Below are 24,754 nucleotides of genomic sequence, written 5' to 3'. Positions count from 1 at the left end.
TGGGACTGTTTATGGAGCTCTCAGGACTCAGGTAACTTGCTGAGATTCAATTTGAATGGTGCCCATATTTATATTTAGAAAGAAAAAGCAAACCTAAATCTACAATAGTGCCATGATAGCAAAATGAGTAAATTTATTTTTGGTGATCTTGGTCAGCTCTTGCTATTACAGATGTGGGAATTTTGAAGCACTTGGAGCTTGTGTGAGTCCCATCAGTCCACAGCACCTGACTGTAAGCAAAAATCCTCCCTGACACAACTGCACGGCAAACATGCCTTTAAATACTCAGCTCCTAAAAGCTAAAATGTTTGAGAAGATGCAGAAGCTTAAAATACAAACTGATTTTTAAACTCAGAGCTAAATTTTTATAGCTCATAATGGATATTGCCAACTTGATAACAGGTATTTAATGCTGAGGATCTGTTCCTCTGAAAGACATTTTGTTGAGCACAAATTCAGTGCACCTCCCACCTCCTTGCATTTGAACATTTATGACATTCTCACCAATTCACAGATGCAAGCATATCAAAACCCAGCTTATTTAGACAACTGTCACATCCAGAATGACTGACAGTGCTTTCAGGAAAGCAAATTTGCTTTGACTGAAGGTTTTTATTTGAATGTGGTTCAGGTGAATGAGGACTCTGCACCCACAAAGCCAACTAACCCTCCAGATTTTGTTTAATACAACCAGTGCAAAGGTAAAATCAGTTTAGCAAGGTAGACAAGCAGAAGTGAGTCTTTAAGCACAGTTTTATCTCCAAGCAGCAGACACAGGATTCCTAAAGCAATAACCTTCTAATAGAATTCTGATGCAATGAAAAATATCCACCTAATTAAACAAACCCATATTTTAAATTAAAATGTCTGAATGCCGTATGAAAATTACCAAAAATCATTAAAAAAATAGGAACAATATTACCACAACTCCTGTTTGTCTTGCCAAGGTTAAACAAGGAGTGGAAGCCCTTCAGATGGCTCCCATCAGAACCACAAACCAATGCTGAGACTGAACCAGGGAGGTTCAGGGTCTCCTTTCCATGCTCAGGGTGTGCTCTTAGCATGGAAATAATGACAGGGCAGCAACTGATCCGACTGTGATGCAGGAATTAAAGACAAATCCAAAATGTGTGCTGAGAGAGCAGAGGAAATCCTCAAGAAACACAGAGAGACCTAAAGCAGAACCTTCATGCAGGTCCCTGCATCACTGCATGCCCAGCACTGAGAGCCACAGAAGGAATGGCCCAGGGCATCAGGGAGGCTGCCAGAGCTTGCATACATGGGAGAGGGCACTGGTTATTAACATTCCTAAAAGAAATTAAATTCCGTGCCAAAAAACTTAGAAACTTAATAAAAAGAGCCTTAGCAGAATAGTTAGCTCTGTGCAGAAATTTGCTTAAGCTAATTTAGAGAAAAAAAATTATTCCTGAATTGGTCTTCTTTTAATAATTTCATAGCCCAGGGCCAGGAGAAAGGGCAGGGATTATTGTGCAGCAGCAGTGCTGGATGCAGATTTTAATGGCTCCCTGTGATAAATGCCACCTAAAACTGCTCTTTGTTATCCCAATATTGGCAAACTTGCAAAATGCAAGGGGTACTTTTGGAAGAGGGAGCAACATTTCTAGAGGCTGAAGTCTAGTTATTATTATTCTGTAGGCTCTGTAAGCAAAGCCAGCCCCTGTAAGAGCAATCTCTCTCCCTAAAATCCAGAGGCCAGAAACAATAAAGTGGAGCACTGAGCTCAGGAGAGAGGAACCCCTCAATGGTTTTGTACACTGAGAAATCTACAGCAGAAAGAGCACAAAAGAGTCGAGTGAAATGTAAAACCAGAGGAGGGGGGCAGGAATTTATTATTATTACTTCCATGACCTGCTAACAAAACCATTTTTACCGGAAAAGTCTGGGGTTGTAATGCAACCCATTAACGTGTAGCTTTTCATTTCCAGGCTTAGCAAACAAACATAATGCAGTGAAACATATTTGAAATGGGTTTTATTTTTCTGAACCTGTCTGTACATTTCACATTTTGATTTTTCCCCTGCAGAAGCACTGCAATGTTGAGCAGTCCCTCTCTTCCCTTCTGCGCCTCTTACCCAGTCTGAATCCGACTGGAAATTAATTTAAAAGGAATTATTTTAAAGGCATGACCATGTGAGCACAAATATTCTACAAAGTACAGCAGCAACCCCTGTAGAAAAGGCAAACTGAAGGGGTGGAATGACACTCCTTGTTGTAAGCCTGTAGTAATTGGAGCTCCATTACCCAAATTAATTAATCCCTCCCAGGTCCAGCCCACTGACCCAAAGCCACAGGGAACACACACAGGGGTTTTTTTTGGCTTTTTTTTTTGTTTTTTGTTTTGCAGAGCTGTGGGGTTTCAGCTAAACTGATCAAAAAAATCTAGAAGTGAAACTACAGTTTGTTCCTTCAGAGTTAAATTTTCTTCATGAACCCACTGGAAGAAAACACAACACAAGCTAAATTTCCATGATCTTCTGATTGCAGCCACTGTGAGGGTGTGAAACCTCTCTAGTTTTAATTTTCACCACGAGAAGATGCAAACAGAACGAGCAAGTTTGGAAAAGGACAGATCTAGAGCACATACACGAGAAGGGTACAAAAGTGAACGTGCTGTACTGTTGAGTGGTTTTGGGGGGCATCTCCTTTGTGGGTTTTTTAGGGGTTTGGAAAGGGGTTTTTGCCTTTCTGTAGGGGCCACCTGTTACCAAGGAATTAGCAAAACTCCAAAAAGTAAACAAGCAGACGTTGTTTTTTCTCCTTGCTAAACTCCAACCACAACTGACACAGAAAAATGAGATCTGTGTCCAAACAGGCAGAAAACTTTTAATGGATTTTCCTCTCGGACCATAATGTGTAACCAAGACAAGTTCAAACCCAAAACTCGGCTGGACAAGTCTAACTTTGGAAATAGCAACACCTTTATGAATTTTATGTCCCAAACCCAAACTCCAGAGCAGTTCAGCTCTAACAATGCCCAGAAAACCCCTGCACTGTTCCCTGCCCACAGACAGAATTACTCCATTTGCCAATCACAACCACACAACCCAGCAAGCCCAGAAATCCCCTAATCTTGTCTTTCCAGGCCTTTTATTTCCTTTTTTCCCCCCTTTCACTGAACCAGAGGAGGCATGGAATCAATTGTTTATTCCAATCTCACTGGCTGGAACTCTGCAGGACAGGGAGGCACCAAGGAGGGAACTGTCGCTGCTCCTTTTTTGAAGGAGAGATGGGGAAGGTTGTAAATGGTTCCAGGATTCTCATGCTGTAGTTCACTGCTCACATTTTAGCCACATTTTTACTTTGGTGTGTAGACAAGTTATTCACAAAATGTCACGTACATTTCTAAACCACATGAGAAAATTTACATGAAAGTTTCAATGATATATTTAACTGGTACTAACATTTATTGCATCCTATTCTCAACTCTTAGCTACCCCTGAAAATTTTCCTTTTTGGCCTTCTTCTCTTACAGAGCACTTACATTTGGCCAGAGTTTGGAGCTGAAGGGCCCAGCCCTTTTCTTACAGTGAGTGCTCCAAAGTCCATCAGCTCCTTACATTTAAAAGCCAGGCCCCACTGGAATATCACCTGACTCGATGAAATTCCAAACACAGAAATCAAAGTAACTACATAAAGCAGAAGATCAGCCAAAGGGATTTTTAATTAGCTCTGTCCCCTGTTTTTACTGAGGAATCCCTCGTTTTGCCCCAGGTTCAATCATCTTCTGTTTCCTCAGCTGCAGCAGATTTTGTGCAATCCCCTCTGGTCCCTGGGAAGCTTTGTTTTGTCACCACTTGGTGACAAATGTCTCCTCAAGCCACAATACAGAGAAACCATCTCTCAAAATGATAATTCTCAAGATAGGGGAAAAACCAAACTTTGATCCAGGATTTCTTTCACGTCTGATCTGAGAGCAGAAACAAGCCCTGAATTAAGAATGATCCTGGAACTGGAGGGGAATTGACTTCAGAGTATGAACAAATTAAGTCACTTATTTGGTTTTTTTTCATAAGATCATGCATATGGCAAATTAAAAATAATTATGCACTACCTTTGCTATTAAAGAGAGCAAAAGAATTTGCCTTTGCTCTTCTGTTCCTCTAAAAAGAATCATCAGCCAACACGAACCTAACCCCAGCTCACTGAGGATCAGGTGGATTAACATGGCTTATTTATGACCCTCTTTTGCCAAACATATCCCACCCAAGCTTTTGATTTTATACCAAATAACTCCAACTGTAGCTTTTTAAAACTGCATTTTTTACTATAAGATATGTTTGAAATGACAAATTGCAAAGCGCGGTTACCATGAGCTTTGATGAAAAGTGAAAGCAGAGTAAATGCATTTCACAAGGTGTGTGCCACCAGAATATCATGAACAGAAAAGTGAACAAAGGAAATGCTGCCACTGATTCTCAAGTTGTCTCAAAATCAGCTTTGCAGCAAGAAGCAATTGCTCACTAAGTGGACAGAGTTGAGTCCAATACCATTGTCTTCCTCAGGAAAACGAAGCTATCTTAATGCATTTTTACTTTTAAGACTCCAAAAACTGGAAGCTCCTACCAGAGCAGAACACACCAAGAAATGATGACCAGCTTGAACACTCAACTCTCATTTGTTAAGGAGCTAACACTCCTCATGGCACCACCTACAATGCATTAATTATACTTACAGCTGTAAGAATGAAGCACACTCAGTGCAGAGATGCTTAAATGCCATCTCAAAGCCAACAGGAGCCCTCAGAGCACACACTAACCTGGAGCCTGAGCTGCTCAGGTTGAAAATCTGTGACTGAGCTGGGCTTTCACAGGAGCTCACTGCCCAACAGCAGCCCAGTGAAAACTGCAGGCAAGTCTTTGCCAAGCAGCTTTCGATTGCTGTGTTTGTAGCCCTGCTGAAGCTGTCCTGGTTTCAGCCCAGAGTCTGCAGAATTTCCCTTACCTTGCGCTCGCGGCGTTCGTTTCCTGCGGTCCCTGAAAGCTGCTCCCGACTGCAGGGCCTCCAGCAGGCTGTCCATCACCCCTGTCTCATCACCCTCTGCAAGCAGGAAAACACAACTCCATCAGTACAGCTGCAAGCACATTTACAAGGAAAACAGAAGTCCAAGAGTGCCGCTATAGGACACAAAAGAACACAAGCTCACACCGCTGTTCTCAAGGTGAAGAAAAAGGGAAGTTTACTTTCTGACTCTAACATTTACAGATTTCCAAGAGTGACAGTGGATTGGAGGGTGTCAGTGCCACCTCTCCAATGACACTAGACAGACCAACAGTCCATCAATGTTCTCCTCCTCCAGAAAGGAATGCAAAACAATGAGTTATTTACAGAAACCGTGTGAGAAAGTTCCCTACAAGAATGTCAACATCAGAAGGTTTAGGAAATCTTAAAAAATCAGGGCGACACAAGAGTTGTCCCGTTCCCACAATGCTGCCAAAGAAGAGGCAGGCACATCTCAGGGCAGGGGGCACTGTCTGCTGCGTGCGATGCCCACCAGGCAAAGGTGATGCCAGCCCTACTGTTCCTTCAGGAAGAAAATTCCATCAGCGCAAGTGCAAGCAGATTTAGAAGGAAATGGAAGCCCAAATGCTGTCCTGCTTCCATAATGCTGCCAAAGAAGAGGCAGGCACATCTGAGGGAGGCACCTGTGTAAGGCTGCTGGCACATCTCAGGGGCACTGTTTCTGCTGTGGGTGATGCCCACCAGGCAAAGGTGATGCCAACCCTTCTTTCAGCTTGGAGATGTTCCCCTGTGCATTATTGATGCCGTGCTCAGCATGCAGAGGGGCAGCAGCTGCTGAGTGATGCAGCCATCCTCGCTGCTGGGAGAGCTGGAGGCTTTTCTGAAGTGCAACCAGGTCAATTTAATCAATGCATCTGATGGCACTGAACAGCAGAAAGTTCAATATTGCAGCACACAGAAAATATTTTATATGATGCCTCCTGACTTCATGACTCACTAGATCTTTGGAAAAATCATCTATACAATCAATAGCATGGATGGTCTTCAGGTGACATAAGGAGAATGAAGAGGGGATAATCATGCAGTGGAAGTCAGTGGTGTAACATTTCTTAACAGCTGAATTTTATTTCTGCTCAATTTTTTATTTTCCTTTTTCCATATCCAAGCTAACTCGCAGCCTTTAAATTCCTGGACTTTATGGTGCATTATGGAAATCTGGGTGGAAAAATTACTTCCTTTTATATATTTGAGTCTTTACATTCCTTTGCATTTCAGTCTGTTAATAACAGTTGACAGCAGCATTCAGCAGCATGAGAAATAGAGGTCAAAGAACTGAAAGGTTACAAAGCCACTGATGAATGCCTCTTTCTGTTCCCATATCTGTGTTATAACCCAAAACTAAAATATAGGTTAGGCTCAGCAGGTAGGTGGACATTTCATCCACATCTCTCAGACTCCAAACTCACAAACTTCCCCATCTGGGAAAGGGAAGATCATTACTTTATGCAAAAAAAAATTACATTATGGTAAAAAACTTCTGACTCACACGAGGTGTGGGAGGTTAGATGCACATTCAGGCTCCCAAATGCTCAAGTTTAAAAGCAGCCTATTAATGAATAAGCTGTTCTGTCCTGTTCTCTGTTACATTCAGATTTATTAGACTCAATCCACACCTGATGTAAGAGCACACCTAAAACAGAACCTGGTTCAAATTTCTACAAGCTGATCATTAGAACAAGTGCTGGATACCTTTAAATTATACATCCACCTATCTGACACCATTCTCCACACACTACACAACACCCCCAGAGCAAGAGCAAAGGGAGCAGAGCAAGTGCAGGAACCAGCACAGGACTCTGAAATACCAGTTTTAATTACATTCCATCTAAAAGCCTTAAACAACTGAGCTCCTGCAAAACAAACAAGCAAATTAGCTTTTCTCAATTCCCACTCACACCCAAAGCCAGAATTTTCTCTAAACTGTACAACATAATTGTTTTTCTTTGTGCTTTTTATCCTACCCATGCTTATTCATTGATTGTTGGCTCTGTATTAAATTTACCTTCAAAATCAAAGGTCTGTGAATATACTTTGTCCAAATTAATACGCATCAAGTTGGTCTGAAACACTTCATGGCAGTGACTGCACACCCAGAACTAGTTAATATCTAGAATATTTAATGTGTAGAAAAATTACAATATTCTTCGATCTTCATTAAAAGTAAGAGTTGGCAGAGTTTATTAAAAAAGACAAAAATCCTTCAATACTTCATGAATGTTTATGCAGCCTTCCAATTTTTTGCTGAGCGAGCTGCTCTACCTGCTAATTACTGCAACTGCCAAAAGCCAGCCTGGCTTTGGGAAGCCAGCATATACAACATAAAACACATGACTGAGGAAGCTGCAGGACAGAGTGATGAGATTTTTAACTCCTCAAAGTAAAATTGATGCAAGGTCTGATCTCAGCAGTGCATCTTAATCACAGTCTTCAGGTGGTTCAGTGAGAACTGGACAAAGAATTGCATTTTCAGGGAGTCCTGATTAAAACTGATAAATAAAATTCAACAGAAATTTCAGTCTTTCCCTGCAGTTCTTCACACAGGACCAGCAACCTCCTCCATTTGTCATTTCTATACCACCCACAGCAATTTATAGACACAAATAAAAAACAGACAGAAATTGCCAGAAGTTTGAAAACTAAAAACTTATTTCCAACATTTCTGTCAGCAGAAATAAAACACATAATCATTATTTGTCTTTTAGATGTCTTTCATTGTACACAAGGACAGGAGTTTCATCTGGAACAAGTAATTTTCTTCCTCATTGTTTCTGCTCCAAGTTGGCCCCAAGCATTTAAAAAAGAGAAAATGTGTGGAGACATGCAGAAAAAATAATTGGTGATTTCTTTGATTTGCCTTAGCAAAGAGCCAGATTCACTCCAGGTGTTAAAGAGGACTGCAAAAGGATTCCCAGTGATGAATTGATGTGTTCAGCACGAGCCCCATTTGCTTGGATTTGGGTTTGACACCGATTCTGCTCCCTCTGCTCTGGAGCCCCAGTCTCAGGTGTGTTTTTGGGAGTCTCAGAAATGCTCGTGCTCCTGCAGGGCCCAGGGCCTTACACCAGTGCTGCTCAGCAGATTTGGGTCACTTTTAATGTATTACAAAGACAAAATAACTTCATTCTTCCATAGAACAATTTATTGCTACTTGCACTGCTGAAGAGACGCGACGTGCAGATTTGGAATAATTGAATGAACGTGTGAAACTTCACAGGCCAGCCAGGAGCTCCAGTCTGCAGAGGTGACCAAAGAAACAGCACCAAAACCCCAGATCCTGTGGTTCCAGGAGCAGTGGGGCACCAGCTTGATCACAGCAGTGACAGGAGAGAAATGACCACTGGAACAGCCTTTGATGTGACCAGGGGGTGGATTCCCAGTGCCTGAGGCAGCACAGTTCCTTCAGCCACACACAGCAGCCACTGGAAGGATGCAGGACAAGCTCCTCCCGTGCTCTGGGACCTGGGCAGCCCCAGCAGAGCAAAAACAAAAACCCTGCAGGGGCTGGGAGCTCTGAGTGCAGCGCAGCCCCAGGGCGGCACTGCCTGCCCCTGAACCCAGCCTGGCCCCTGCTGGGCTCTGCCAGGCAGAAATATTGACAAAGAGGACTCTGATGGAAGCTGAGGGCGATCTTGCAGCAGGTGCCAGCTGCTGGGATGGCTGGGGGCTGCAGAATCCGCCCCAGAGCCCAGCCCATGGCCCAGCTCCAGGGGATCTGCTTCCTCAGCCCAGAGCCACAGCTGGGAAGGAGCTGCTGCTCCTGGGGGGCTCTGCTGCCCTCCCTTCTTGCTGCCTGCTCTGATTGCTACAGGACCACCTGTACATATTTACAAACATATTTTTGCTGGCACATTTTTATTTTCTAGTATTTTCCAAACGCACTTGCAAAAATCTTGTACCCGTTGTTATAAATATCCAGACTGCAAACTGATCTAAGTTAATAAGAAGTGTAGATATTGCACAGCCATTTGGGCAAAGGTTTACAGGAATTTTACAGGAATTTTTTCATAAATTTAGGTCCTCACTGAAGGAGTCCAGTCAAACATCTCATTAGGTAACACATGCTGCCTCCTGCTGCTCCAAAGGGTTTTAAAATTGTGCTTCTATTCACATCTTGCACTACCCTGTTTGGCTTTGAACTTTTATGCACTTTTCAAAGTCTAATGGGTGTCCTGTAGAAACTTTTAAACAAGACTTTTTATTCATAACCAGTACCAGAATTTTTAATTGCAATATATTCACTTAAAAAGGTCAGCTCTCAATGTCTTTGGGAAAGCGTGTTTTTGTGTTCTCCTCATATATTTGCATTTTATTCATTTGCTAAATTCATTTTGCATGCATAATAAATATCTCCAGGAAGCAGTCCTGCTCTGCAGCTTGCAGCAGAGTGCTGTCTCGTGCCTCTTATTTACTTTTTAATTAGAGGAGAACAAGTTAGGACAGTGTGACTGAGAAGTGAACCCCCAGCTCATGTCAGTTTAGAAAACAAGGCAGAGCCTTGCTTACACACCAATTAAGAATACTGTTGATGGTAACCTGACCTCAGGCTCAAATAAATTAATAGAAGAAGAAAAAGAAAGTGCTTTGTTGTAGAGGCAGGCGATTGAAAGCAATGTTTGAAATGCACATTTTTTATTTTTTTGGGAGAAAATGTCCCAGTGGTCAAGGTCTGCTGTGGCCACACTGAGATGCCCCCACAGAGCCCCTGGAGCCTCTTCAGAGGCAAGGACCACGCCTCAGACAGGCTGCAATGTGAATTATCTGGAACAAATGGGAAGAGATTGCCTCTGTGTGGGAAGGAAAAGATCGTGCAGCTCACCAAAAAAAACCCACCCCAAAAATTCCCATGTGATACCTCAGTAATTACACCTGTAAATAAAGTTCTGTGCAGTTCCAAGGCTGCATTTACGTTACAGTACTGAGGTACTTTTAGTTTCTCTGATGAGCAGATATGTAAGGCAGAACAAATCATCAATGCTCTTACCCTTGTCAATTATTTCCCTTTAAAAGCAGTTCCTTATTATTGAACAACTGTAACATATTAGGGAAAAAAGAAGTTTCGGGAACACATTCGGAGGAAAGGGGAGTTCTTAACACATTCTTGATGACTTGTTGCTTTCTTTTTTAATTTGATATTGGTGATGGTTTTGACTGGGATAGAGTTGATTTTGCTCCCAGCAGCTGGTGGGGGCTGTGTTTTGGACCTGGAATCTGTTGATAATTCAGGGGGAGTTTTCTTATCACTGAGCAGCCCTTACACAGAGCCAAGGGTGATTCTGCTTCCCATCCCACCCTGATTCCTGAACCAGCCTTACAGTAAGGCTGATCAAGAATTATTTCTGAAATGCTTTTTAACATTGTAAGTTCTACAAAACATCAACTGTTTTACAGCAGTTACATTGAGATAAACAAAATTAAGGCTACTCTCAACATTAAAAACAGTACCTACTTTTTGAAACACAAATAATTTCTCTAAGGAAAAGTTGAATTTGCATAGAAAACTCCCTGAAGTTACTACTTGTTACTGTTCAGTAAACAGTCCCCAAGAAACATACTTTTAAGAGCAAAGAATCCAATTTTCCTTTCTTCCCTGCAATTATCCCAGTCACAGATTTGTCAGTCTCATAATTTTTCCCCCAATAAACTCAGTCAGAAAGTACCATATGGGCCATCTTCATTATCAAAACCAAATTTTTCCAGAGCAAAACATTTAAAGGTGAGATTAAATTTCAATCTGTAATTTCTTTCTGACTTGCTGTCCATGCTCACATCCATTTGAATTTCTCCTGAGCTGTTTCTGACCCATTTAGCAGCAGTTCAGTAACTCTGACACTCACCCCATTCTCAAGAGCCCTTAAACTCTGCACAAACAGCTCTTACAAAGTTTTTTAGCAATTCCTGTAGAACTGCTTTGAAGAGGAAAACTCAAACCTGTAGATGCTCACCTTGAAGCATAATGCAAAGCTCAATCTGGTTTTTGTTCTGTGAATATCAGGTTTCAGGAGGTGTGCAGCATATTCAAACAGACCATCCATGTCAATGTGAAAAATAATGACTTCCCAAAGGAATTTCAATGTTTGGCTCATTGACATCCAGCACCACAAACTAATAATCTTTAAAATGTAAATAAGAGCCCAGATTTACCACTCCAGGTACCCCATGCAATCACCAGCAAATAGAGAAATCCAAAAAGACATTTACAAAATAACATGTAACTCGTAATAAGCTTAGTATGGATTTCTGCTTATGCTAAAGGACGTGGAAGGAAGACAAACCAACCCCAAAAGCACAGAATCATCAGAAAACTGCAGCAAAAACAACCCCTGGAATGATAACCTGCCCCAGAGTGAAACCAAACACCAGCCCAAGGAAACAGAACACACCAGTCTGAATGGAAAACCCATGAAATCTTCTAAGGGGGCACTTGGAAAGGGAAAGCAGGAATATCCATCAACCCCCAGCACAGAACTGCACTGGCATTACCTTCATCTGCATTAGGGGAGAATGGTAATATGTCTTCAAAACAATTAATTCAGCCCTAATTGGGACTGAGAAAGCTCATTCTATCTTTTATCCGAATGCTGGTAGTTAAAAGGTGATTTTAATTGCCATGGTAATCAGATATAATGAAGAGCAAAACTGTTTCTGATTAAATAAGATTTGCATCAGAATTGCAGTCAGACACTTTGCAGCTCCCAGGAAGCTGAATTCTCCCGTTCTCCTCTCTCTCTTCAGGCTGCACACAGAGGCAATGCTGCAGGAATTCTGCAGATGTTGAATCAGATGGGAGTCATGAAAGGCTTCTCCTCCCAGTTCATCTCCCATAAGGAGAAAGAATTGTTCATGATTTGAGCTGTGAAACTCCAGATCTGCAGGTGTGTGCACAAGGCACAGACATTTCTGTGCCTCCCAACCTCACCAGGAAACCTGGACTTTTCAGGTGCTAACCATCTTGATAACTTTTTGAAATATTCATTTTTATAGAGTGGGTTTTTTAAAAATTTTTTTACATTCATCTTTAAATATTTTGGAATGTTCAGCAGGTTTTGTATCAGTTTACATGTAAGTGTTTATGTGGCAGCTCAGTTACACAAAGAACAAAACCACCAAACTGAGTAAAGTGTTCTTCAAAATACTGCCAAAGTCTGAGTTACTCCATCACTAGGAAATATTCAGAACAACTCTTGATTCTGGCCACACTGTGCTTTTCCACAGTTACACCAAGAAACAGATATTAATTTTCAGTTAATTAATTATAACTAACCTCATCTGTGACCACACAAAAAGTGGTCACTGAATAGTCAGAAAACAGGAAAAATCCTTTTTATAGAACTGCACAAGAAGCTGTCAAAAAAGGAAGCCAATTGCTGTGACCTCAAAGGCTGCAGCTCTGAGTCAAATTTGACTCTGGGAGATGCAGAGCAAGAGCTGAGAGAGGGTGAGGTTAAAATGAGCCTTTGGGTGAAAATCACCTTGTCCAAGTGACAGCTTGAGAGGACATCTGCCTCCTTCCTCTAAGCCTGCTGTGTCACATTCACTTAGACAAATTTACAAACTGTTTATATAAGCAGCAATGAGCACACAGAAGTAGATGCATCAAGAAAAAATTAGTTATTTGGCAAAAATAGTCAATTGAATATCAATGTCATGGAATCCACTGGGGATGGGGGTTTAGCCCTCCTCCAACCACAGCAGCAGAGCTGTAAGATGTGAAATGGGTGCTTTAAAATACTTACAAATTGGAAAAAAATATTTTAGAAGTATTAAACTAACTTTGTGCCACAGGTTTCCAAACATTAGTTATTTAAATGGCAGGTTTGGTGCATTGGGCCATGTAAAGACATTCATACATTTGCATTTTCATTGAGAGAGGACTACAATGCAAAATGGAACTTTACTTGTATCATTTAATAGGAAAAGACTTTCGTGATGGAAAGCAGAATGCTGTCAGTGTGATTTGTGCCACTGCTGAGAGTGGCACAAACTGCTTGGAAAGGGAAGGGGAAAATGCAGAAGAATGAAGGTGAGTGTAGGATTGACGGGATGGACGGAGACAAGAGATCTCTGGAGGCAGGGCTGGGACTTGGGGTTTATTGCACAGGGCCTGGGGGCAGGGCCCTTTTGGGATTTGGGGTTTATTGCACAGGGCCTGGGGGCAGGGACCTTTTGGGATTTGGGGTTTATTGCAAAGGGCCTGGGGACAGGGACCTTTTGGGATTTGGGGTTTATTGCACAGGGCCTGGGGGCAGGAGCCTTTTGGGATTTGGGGTTTATTGCAAAGGGCCTGGGTGCAGGGACCTTTTGGGATTTGGGGTTTATTGCAAAGGGCCTGGGGACAGGGCCCTTTTGGGATTTGGGGTTTATTGCAAAGGGCCTGGGGACAGGGACCTTTTGGGATTTGGGGTTTATTGCACAGGGCCTGGGGGCAGGAGCCTTTTGGGATTTGGGGTTTATTGCAAAGGGCCTGGGTGCAGGGACCTTTTGGGATTTGGGGTTTATTGCAAAGGGCCTGGGGACAGGGCCCTTTTGGGATTTGGGGTTTATTGCAAAGGGCCTGGGGACAGGGACCTTTTGGGATTTGGGGTTTATTGCACAGGGCCTGGGGGCAGGAGCCTTTTGGGATTTGGGGTTTATTGCAAAGGGCCTGGGTGCAGGGACCTTTTGGGATTTGGGGTTTATTGCAAAGGGCCTGGGGACAGGGCCCTTTTGGGATTTGGGGTTTATTGCAAAGGGCCTGGGGACAGGGCCCTTTTGGGATTTGGGGTTTATTGCAAAGGGCCTGGGGGCAGGGCCCTTTTGGGATTTGGGGTTTATCGCAAAGGGCCTGGGGACAGGGACCTTTTGGGATTTGGGGTTTATCGCAAAGGGGCTGGGTGCAGGGCCCTGCTGGGATTTGGGGTTTATTGCAAAGGGCCTGGGTGCAGGGCCCGGCTGGGAGCTGCCAGGCACAGCTCAGAGCAGGCCTGAGAGAAGAGAGGGTGAGAGAGGATGAGAGGGTGAGAGAGTAAAAGGGTAAGAGAGCAAATGTAAGAGCTAAGAGACAAGAGGTAAGAGCTAAGACAGCGAGGTTCCTGTTACATTACCATAAATCTTCTTCTGTGCTGAATATTCTGATTCTCACCAACCAATCTAGTACAATACACAAATCCTATAGCATTTCCATACAGCCTATAAGAATCACTACATTACCATACTGTGTTACATTTTAAACCCTAAAAACTCCTCTTTGGGCCCCTTCTGCCAAGCTGTAGGGTCTGCTCTGACCCTTGGGCCTGTCTGCAAGCAGAGGGTGTTGTTCCATCAAAAGGGGATCACCTTCAGCCAGCCACACCATTGTTTTCCTGTTGTTCAGTGACTGAGGGAGCTCAAAGCTGCTTTCATTTCAATCTCACTTATAGTTTCCATATTCTCACAATCTTTTGCCAGGCAATCATATTGACAAGGCTTTCCTGTTTCATCTTCCCCAACAGGTGTGCTCTCAGGGCTGAGCTGGGGAAACTGCACAAGTTGGAGCTCCAAAGTGAGAGCTCCAGCTCCTCAGCACAGCCCAGGTCACTGACAAAGCCTCCCATGGGCTCCCCACGCTTTTCACCAGCTCACCAAACTCTGCCTGCAGTGTCCTCAGTGGCAGCTCAAATGAAACTCTTGAGCACTCTGGCAGAGGGAGGGTGCTGCAGGGATATTGAACTGCTTCTCATCCCACTCTCAGAAAAGTGCCTGTCCATATTACCATGGGCATTTTTGTGGCAGGTGGCAGATATTAAAGAAATATTAATCATATGCTGAATTAATAGATTAAAAAAGTCTCATTAGAAACCTTCACAAAGAAAAGAAAATGTATTTATGCATCCCCCTGTGTTTAAATTTTACTTTTTGTTTATAGCTATACTGAAATGAGACTAATCTTTACATGATCTAATAATAAAGTTTGTCATCTATAGACAGGAATTTCTGCTACAGAACATTCCAGGCAGTGCCAGTGCCAGTTCCAGCAAGGCCAAAGATTACAGGATTTGTGGTGCCACTGCAGCATTTTTCCCTGAGCAGGGCCTGTTAAATGGATAACAAGGACAGGTGTTTTTATTGCTGGGTCAGATTAGCAGATTAACACAAACTCATAGAAACTGATCAAAAAACTGCAAGTGATCTCTTGCCTAAATCCAATTTTACCTCTACTTGCCTTCTGGAGTCAGGTAAGAATAAAGCCTCTATTTTACAACCTCTGGAAATCTGCACAGCATCAGTATCAAGCCCACCCCATTCCTTCTGCTTTCTTACCTCCCTCTCTGTCACAGAGGTCTCATGTGAAATACAATATTCTCCCAGCTGACAAGCTCAACACATTGCTTTTTATCGTGCTGAAATGTCACTCTGTACTCAGGCTCCAAGCTCAACTAGATTTTCCAGCTCCTAATAGGACTACTGGGAGAACATCCATCCTAACACAGACCCCCAAGCCCAAAAAGAAAGACATTAATTGCCACAATGCCTTGATTATAGAGATGTTTACAGAATGAAATTAACAACAAAGCAAGGAAGACACTTCTTCTTGGAAGTCAATCCATAAGGAAAAAAAAAAATCAATTAAGTGCTACAAATGCAAAATAGCCAATAATTCACAACAACATGCCTGGAAAGGAACATGACACACATTAAGTGGCAGAAATGGGATGACATGACCAGGTAGGCTGAAACAAAACAGAATTTTCCACTTTGAAAAGTGAACTTTTTCCAGCTTTCAGAGCAGCCAGCAAGTATTTCTCATATTGATCAGAAATAGCCTTCAGTTTATTACTCCTGACTTGGTTTTGCCTTTTTCAATGCTAATCTCTCAGCTAAAAATGCTGCCTTACCTTTGTTCATATCAATCAGCTGCTGCTTCTTCTTCTGTCTCTCCAGCCTCTCCCGCTCTGCCTTCTCCTTGGCCAGCTTGGCCCTCTTGGTCTTCTCCTCCAATTCTCTTCTTTTGTTGTTTTCTTTTAATGCCTCCTGCATTAGAGGAAAGCAATGTGAGCGTCTGTACACTGAGGAGAACCAAAATTACCTGGTTTGAAATGAAATAAGAGGAGAAGAAACGAGAGACTTGACCCAACACTTGGTGCACGCCCAGAAATCTTGGAGAGAACATAATACACCACAGCATTTATACATGTGAGAATTATTGATCAGAGCAATGAGGAACTGAAATAGCTTTGTATTTATGGTAAAGGACAAAAGGAATTTATTTCCAGCAGCAACATGTTTGTATTTTTCCCTATTAAGACTGCAAGTCTACCTTAAGCCTGTGCCATGCTCTTAGGAGGGATGAGTGGGGAGGAAGCCAAGTGTCCACTGTGATGGAAATTCAACTACAAGTGGCTGAAACTCAGGTGCTAGAATTTAAATATAACTCATTAAATTTTTTTGTTGATACAGCCAGTCTGGATGTCTAAAATTCAGAAAACACAGGAGAAGAAATGGAAAATAGCTGATTTTTTAGGTTACGACTAAAAGGTCTCTGAGGTAACAGGTTATATATTTGCTATATAGAGCAAATTAAAAATCCAAGACTCCCAAGTGCTTCCAAATACAGAATAATCATTCAAGCAAGGGGCAGCATCTTTCAATGTGCCATTTCAGGGCTTTCCTGAGGTCAAACACCACATTTCAGCCCTGAGTTGCAGAGACTCTGCTGGTACCCAGAGCCTCACTCCAAACTGCACCAAGAAAACTGCACCAAGAAAACTGCACCAAGAAAAACTGCACCAAGAAAACTGCACCAAGAAAAACTGCACCAAGAAAACTGCACCAGGAACTGCACCGAGAAAACTGCACCGAGAAAACTGCACCAAGAAAACTGCACCAAGAAAACTGCACCAAGAAAACTGCACCAGGAACTGCACCAAGAAACTGCACCAGGAACTGCACCGAGAAAACTGCACCAGGAACTGCACCGAGAAAACTGCACCAAGAAAACTGCACCAAGAAAACTGCACCGGGAAAACTGCACCGAGAAAACTGCACCAAGAAAAACTGCACCAAGAAAACTGCACCAGGAACTGCACCAAGAAAACTGCACCAAGAAAACTGCACCAAGAAAACTGCACCAGGAACTGCACCAAGAAAACTGCACCAAGAAAACTGCACCGGGAAAACTGCACCGAGAAAACTGCACCGAGAAAACTGCACCAGGAACTGCACCGAGAAAACTGCACCGAGAAAACTGCACCGAGAAAACTGCACCAAGAAAAACTGCACCAAGAAAAACTGCACCAGGAACTGCACCAAGAAAACTGCACCAAGAAAACTGCACCAAGAAAAACTGCACCAAGAAAACTGCACCAGGAACTGCACCAAGAAAACTGCACCAAGAAAACCGCACCAAGAAAACTGCACCGAGAAAAACTGCACCGAGAAAACTGCACCGAGAAAACTGCACCAAGAAAACTGCACCAAGAAAACTGCACCGAGAAAACTGCACCGAGAAAACTGCACCAAGAAAACTGCACCAGGAACTGCACCGAGAAAACTGCACCAGGAACTGCACCGAGAAAACTGCACCAGGAACTGCACCAAGAAAACTGCACCAAGAAAACTGCACCAGGAACTGCACCGAGAAAACTGCACCAGGAACTGCACCAAGAAAACTGCACCAAGAAAACTGCACCGAGAAAAACTGCACCAAGAAAACTGCACCGAGAAAACTGCACCGAGAAAACTGCACCAAGAAAAACTGCACCAAGAAAACTGCACCAAGAAAAACTGCACCAAGAAAACTGCACCAGGACCTGCACTCGCTGCCCCAGCACTGAGCCAGCTGCAGCACAAACACCATAAACACCTTTTCTTCCAGAAAAAAAAGACAACTAAAGGGCAAAGCCAATGTCTTGTCCTTTTTGGTTTTGGACAGTTCTGTCACTGCACATTCAATCCCACCTGACAGAAATTTCATTTTACTGCAGCTTCCCAGGCTGGAATGGGAGGAGATGCCCCCAGTCTTACAGAGAAAGCAAATATGAAATGTCATGGTTGCACTGGTAGCTCAGCAGCCACTGACATTCTGTGATCACATCACAGATTCCATCACATTTTCTACCAGCAGACTGAACTAAACAAGCTCTAAAGTTAAATTTTATCTGGAAAATCTCCTTGAGCCAAACTCTATGAGTTGTATCTGAAGGAAAATTCAGACTGCACTTCATAAAGCAGAACGGATACCAATGAAGATGAAAAAAACCACAAAAAGCCATTCAAAATAAAGGTTTAATCTTCTTGAAGAACAGCAAGATAAGAAACTATTGATAACTCTGTGTGAGAGCAGCCCTTTTTATCCATCCACCTCCTGGAATGGACTTGCTTGTTACTCCCCTCCATCAGGCAGCTGGACTCTTACCCATTCCATATTTGTTATGTCATTTACTGCTATACTTTTAGTCAGACTTAGATGAAAGCTGGAAATAAATCCTTGGCAAGAACATTCTCCCACCTGCTATCAGAGTCAGCGCAGAAAGCAAAAGAAATCTATTTTCATCTATATTTATAAGCATACTTTATATTTAAATTAATATTGCTAACAAATTTGATCACAGTTTCTCAAAACTGACGGATGATGAATGTAAATAAAGAGAATTCTGACTCAGGTGTACAGTGGTTTCTACAGCATCTGCTGTGCCTGAATTGTATCAATCTTGCAGTTTCATTTCCTACAGTTCTACTGACAAAGGGTTATTTTTCTCTCTCATGGCATGCTTTTATATTCCCCCAGACCTTTTCTCTTCCAAACATTTGAGCTGCAGTGGATTTCTTCTAACACAGAACAGTGCTATTCCAGATTAGCAGGGTTTTTTTCAACTATCAAACACCAGTGATCCCCTTTCTGTGTAGTTTTGCAAGCTAAATTACTTCAAAAGGTAAAGATCAGTTTGAAAACTAAAAAAAAAAAAAAATAAAAAATAGTTCTGTAATTGCTTTTAAAAAAGGGAATAAAACCCAGCAGTTTTGATACTGCAATACAGTGACAAAGAACTTACTACTGCTCATAGGGATCTACTGGACAACTAAATTTATTCTCCAATTAAAAGTAAACTAATCTAACAGCTAGAAATCAGAGAAAGAAGCAATCCTCTGGAAAGAATAAAAGCCTTCTCAACAGCTTTAGAGCACATTTTGAAAAGTACTCATCTAGATGCTGTCTTTTGGAAACATGTAAGTGCATGCAAAAAAGGAAATAATTTTCGAGTGAATCTCAGCAGACAGAAATATTTAAATGCATAAAACCCTTTTATTGATGGGCTTTTCATGACCCTCTGTTATTTTGGTTGGTGCAAAAGGGCAAGCAGTTTTGCTAATTCAACAGCAAATTAAAAGTTAGAGAAAGTTTGAGTGTGGGTTTGCTTTGTTATAATAAAACCAAAACTGAATTATTGTCTCTGCTAGCAGAGCAAAGAGATTCAGCAAGGAATATTATCCCTTTTTAAGTGAGTTAGTTGAAGGAGCACACAGTTTGATGTTCCCCCTTGTGTTTATTAGGATTCACTGAAGTGCAGCTCTGGTACTCAGCACTGCCAGTTTACAGCTTGGCTTCCTTAAGAAGCAAATAAAAAATTAATGCATCTCTTGCATTCTGCACATATCTTAAGTTTTGACAGACAAACATATTCACACATCGACACGGTTGTAAATAGACTCTCGAAGGTAAATTATTAAAAACAAGAAGAAAGAAAACAAACTGTAATGCACAAATCTCCCTGGATATTAAAGATGCAGCTGGCTACAAAGCGGTCATGCACCAATAATGAGGCTGCCTGTGATCCCTCAGGCCTTCCCAAATTTGCCTTGCAACTGCAAAATATGTCAGCTGAACTTGCAGCAAAATAATCTTCTCCAGCCATAAATCGTTGGGAACGACCAACTCAGATTATCTGGAAATTAATCTACAGAAATTCAGTTAAAATACAGCAGATTGAGCAATCAGCGTGTACATGTAAAAGGGAGATCTTTCCTGGGAGTTCCTTGGAGGATAACACATTTAAATACATTGTTATCCCCATGGAAATAATGGAAAAGAGATGGCATTAAACAAGGACAGGCAAATTGAATTCCTGCTGGGTGGCAGTGAAGCTCTGAGCAGAGGATGAGGTTGGGACAGTGACCCCAGGGACAGAAATGCCCTGGGCTCGGGCAGAGGGCTTGGCAAGGGGAGCTGGAGCTGCCTGGCCAGGGAGGGACAGGGGTTTCTGCTCCAAAAACTGCCCAGGCACAGCAGCTCTGCAGTGGTCACTGACCAAATTTGTTTTGCAGTGTTTACTCACCAAATTTAACAGTACCAAGGAAAAGCTGCTTGGTATCACTTAATGACTGCACTGGTAATAAGGTGGAATCATTATTGAATGGCCCTTGAGTGGACAGGCTTGGGACTGGTTTCCTGCTCCTGTCCATCAATATTTGGAGAGCAGAATAAACACTCACACCTCGTTCAGGTTATTCTTGATAGAGACCCAGAGCTGAAGAACACACACAAAAACAAAGCTGTATCACTGTTTTTACAAAAAACACACCCAGGAAAACAAATGTTGTCTGTTTGGGTACAACCCTAAAAGAGAAACCACAGCCCAGGGCAGACCAATTATTGCTTTGTTCCAAAAGCAATCTTTCTGGATCAAGGAAGACAAAAAATCAGTGTTCTGGCACATCATCATTTGAGCACAAGCCTTTAGACTTCTGAACAAAAATTCTTTCTAAGGTAAGTCTGTAAGAACTGTTCATACAAGAGCCTGAATCCAGTAAAAAAAAAAACCTGAATTACTCTTTTTAACAGCAGGACCTTGAATGTGACATGCTGAAAGGTTTCAAAGTTTCTGGGTAGAAATTTCTGACAGATTTTAAAAGAGGCTCTGAGAATTACACCCAGTGTAGTATATAAGGACAAAATGTAATTAAATAACAAAAGAAAAATGCCTGCCTTGGAAAGACTTTGCAGGCTTCCTGCAAGCCATGGTTGGTGGGCTGTGGAAGGAAGCCCTGCAGAGGGTGTGAGGCATTATTACCCTGCAAAGAAATAACAAATGTGGGACAAACAACTGCAGGGACCCGCTCCCACAGCTGCAATTCCTTCCCTGAGCTCGCTTACACCTCGCACTCTGTGCTCTGACAGGATCAGCAGCTCCTTCAGGGGCCTGGGCCTTCCCACACGTGCCAAGCAAGCAAACCTGAACCTGAGGAAGGGAATGAGCTCTAATTGACTCCAGCAGCATCACACTAAATGAAGCTGCAATAATGCAGTGATCAATCTGGAATCACAATTAAGACAAATACGGATCCCAATTATCAAATGATCTTAATGGGATATAGGAACAAACAGAATGATGAGGCTGAGGTGATACCTGTGAAAGGGAACTCTGGGGGTTTTGGAGAAGCCAGGTCCATTCTAACACAAGAGTTTTCAGAAGGGTTTGAGGGCAGCTGCAGCCTGCACACATCGTCTGGGCAGGGGCTCTGCTGGGCACAGCCCCAGGGGCCTCACCCAGGCCAGGTGATGAAGGCAGAGCTTCACAAGAGATCCTCAAGCTCTGCCTCAGCCCAAATCCCAAACCAGGCTTTGCTTTCAGAGTGGAATGAGGATTCAAAATCCTCATTTAAATATTACAAACTTCCAAAGATAATGCCTGGAAATAATGACATTTCTCAGTTGGACTCACTGCTACCAGCACTGAATATAAAACAGAAAAAAACCAACTAAAGAAACCTTTTAAATCCTGTTCCTTTCAAGATTAGGAAATTTAACTTCATGATTTCCTCTGGACCATGTTCTCCAGTATAATTTTTGAAAATATTCCCTAATCAAAGGCATCTCTACCCTGAAATATGGCATCCAGTGCTTCTCCCCATCCACAAAGAGCCACCTCAAGAGAGAAACATCAAGGTCAGAACAAAATCCCAACTCCACCTGGGCACTTATTTCTACCCTTGCCAACACAGTGTACTTGAACTCACTTTAATTTCTTTTATTATTATTATTAATTATTTTTGCACCTTTTGGGGAGCTCCCAAGAGAAATGCCATCCTTGTGTTTTACATCACGAATAAAGCACTTATCCAGCAGCACTAATCCCTGGTAAATAAACTGAGTTGCTGCTGCTGTGTGAACTCCACCACCTGCATCCTTTCCTAGCCCACCCCTAATGCCTGATTTGTTCAGGATAATGATTAAAACCCATTCTGCTCAGCACTATCTGGATGTGTACGCTCAGATGAGAACTGAGAGCTCACAAAAGGTTTGTATTTTGGGGTTGGGCAGGGGGGAGGAAGGGTTTGCTGTATATTGCCTGTTAATAAGGACAGTGTTTCACTTTTGGTACCACCTCTTGGGAAATTTCGCTGAAGAAAATACTTCTTGCTCATTATTCTTTATTTTTTCCCAGCTTCCTGCTAGCTGGAAACTGTTATCTTTCAGGCTGCATTAAAGAACTGTTACTTTTTAGGCAGAAGGGATGAAGTGTATTCCCAGACAAATAACCACAGAGAACAATGAATAAATAGAGCCTTTCTTTTAAACCGCTCCTGAATTACAAACACAATTTATGAGTTTGAAAGCTGGGAATTTAGCCTGACTACGCACTGTATTTCATGGCAAATCAGATGTTTATTATGTATTTATTTATGTATTGTAGATTCATTGAGTTGTATTACTGCAGCAAATGGCCTGCTGCATTCCAGGGACACTTCAAAAAAGCCACCACAAGAACCACTCCTGAGACACAGAGCTTGAAAGTCCCTTTGTAGCAAGTAATAAACAAACAAATATTAGGGAGAAAGAAGGGTCTTACAGGTCCATTTGTGCTCAGGATGCCGAATGCACTGCGGAAAAGCTCTTTGCCATGAAGGCAACATAACAGATGTTCCTGTCCTGGCTGGGGCAGGGCATCAATCTCACAAAATCCTGGAGCCCAGAGAAGTGGGCACCAATAAAAAGGGTTCAGCCTGCTGATCATGTCATGTGCCTCCTCATTTTGGGGAGATTTTCACTTTGTGGACGCTGCCATCAATCAACAGCAGTGCTGATACAAAAGGACAATTTCAATTTATTCCACTGCTCTTTTACCAAACCCATCTCTCATTCTGCCACCTGATGAGTTGCTCACATCTGCCTAAACACGGCCTAGAACTGGAATAAACCCTTGTCCTCCAAGTACATTTATAATGGACTTTAAGATTTAATTCCTTATTCAAAAAGCTGCGTTTACACAAATGTGAGGGAAGCAGTCCCCACTGATAAAAGTGTTTACCAGATCAAAAATATCACTCCAAACAAAACAGCCTCTGCATTTCATGCAACTAGACCCAAAAATCCCTTTTCCAGCTTCAAAAACAAGTTTGTTTTTTTAGACTCAAAATTCACCTTTGAGACCATCTGCACTAAAAGAAGCCCACAGAGCAAACAAAATCTAAAACATTTAAAAACTAGGTTTTTAAATGAAAAAGAAAAAGAGGAAATTTTAAGGAAAAAGGAAAATTTTTTAAGAAAAAAGGAAATTTTCCAATCTAGTGCTGAGGTGCATATTTCACACAACTTCCACAGCACAATCAGCCTGAAAGGAAGTTTATGCTCATTTACAAATGCAGGCGTGACACATTTGGGGGAGGTTTTTAAATCCTCTGCCACCAACACAAACAAACACTGAGAAAGCGACAGCCTGAGAACATTACAGGTCACTTGATACAGAGTGTGAGACAGCCAGTTAAAAAATGGAAAAGAACAAACTGGCATCTTGCTGCAGGCAGCTGATTAATCATTATTTGATAAGAGCCTGATCCTTTTGGGCCTGATGTTGTATCAGGTTGCAGTTGTTCTCAAGGACAATGGAAATTTGTGTTCACTTTCAAGGTAATAAAGGACTAAAAATCTAAAAAAAATATATATCTTCTTCAGAAGAGTTCTAAATATTAAAGAAATATCATTATCCAGTGGATCTTTAACTGCAAAGAGGAAAAAAAAAAAGAAAACTCACAACAAACCCCCCCTTTTTGCTGCTTTCAAATAAATTTGCAGTTGGCTCCAGGAGAATTCATCTTTCTATTTCTTCTCCAGCCTTGGACTTGACTCATGTTCCAGTGGCAAAGGGGAATCCTTTGAATTTAATTCCTGTAAAATTCCTGGAGGATTTTACAGCCTCCAAAGTGAACTGGCTCATGGCACAGGAAAGGGGAATTATTCAACAGACAGTTCCTGCTCTAGCAAGAACATGAAAGACGGGCAAACAGGATAAAAACGAGCCATCAATAGTTACACAATATCTGGAATTCCCCTTCACCCCATCACCAAAACCCCAGAGGAAGCTGATGGGAGCGGGGAGGGGTCAGGAATGGGAACAGGACAAATTTAACACAGCGCTTGCTCCAGGGAATGGCTGGAGATGTTCTCTACACCAGCCTTGTCTGATTGCTCCTCAATTCTTATCAGTGCTTATTACTTTTTCAAAGTAAATCCCACAGATTAAAGGCATTTCAACACATTTTTCCTCTGGGAAAACTCCTTGCAAGCATCAAAATGTTGCAGAAAATCTTAATTCTTTTTTGTACCTTTTTTTGCCCCTAATAAAAAAAAAAAAAATCCTTCACTGTGAGCTTTTAATGTTTGCCCTGATCCATTAAACCTGATTCATCACATTGCTAAAATATGAAAGTTGAATTAAATTTGGGCTCAACCTTATCCACAGTTGAGTTGTCAACTTACACACTG

At 42.1% G+C, this 24,754-nt stretch overlaps 1 protein-coding gene across 1 annotated transcript in view; it reads right to left on the bottom strand.

Annotated features, from left to right (window-relative positions):
• DIAPH2 (diaphanous related formin 2) overlaps window positions 1-24,754 on the bottom strand; it is a 173,533-nt gene that overhangs the window by 45,659 nt on the left and 103,120 nt on the right. The window contains exons 25-26 of the mRNA XM_066559789.1: window positions 15,891-16,026; window positions 4,963-5,058 (exon numbers count right to left, since the gene is read on the bottom strand). Coding sequence (XP_066415886.1) covers window positions 4,963-5,058; window positions 15,891-16,026 — 232 coding nt within the window. The remainder of the gene's footprint in view (window positions 1-4,962; window positions 5,059-15,890; window positions 16,027-24,754) is intronic.

This window comes from Molothrus aeneus, chromosome 14 (genome assembly GCF_037042795.1).
Source record: "Molothrus aeneus isolate 106 chromosome 14, BPBGC_Maene_1.0, whole genome shotgun sequence".
In the NCBI taxonomy this organism is placed as follows: domain Eukaryota; kingdom Metazoa; phylum Chordata; class Aves; order Passeriformes; family Icteridae; genus Molothrus; species Molothrus aeneus.
The sequence above is the reverse complement of the archived record's forward strand: the minus strand, read 5'-3'. Positions and strand labels throughout refer to the sequence as shown.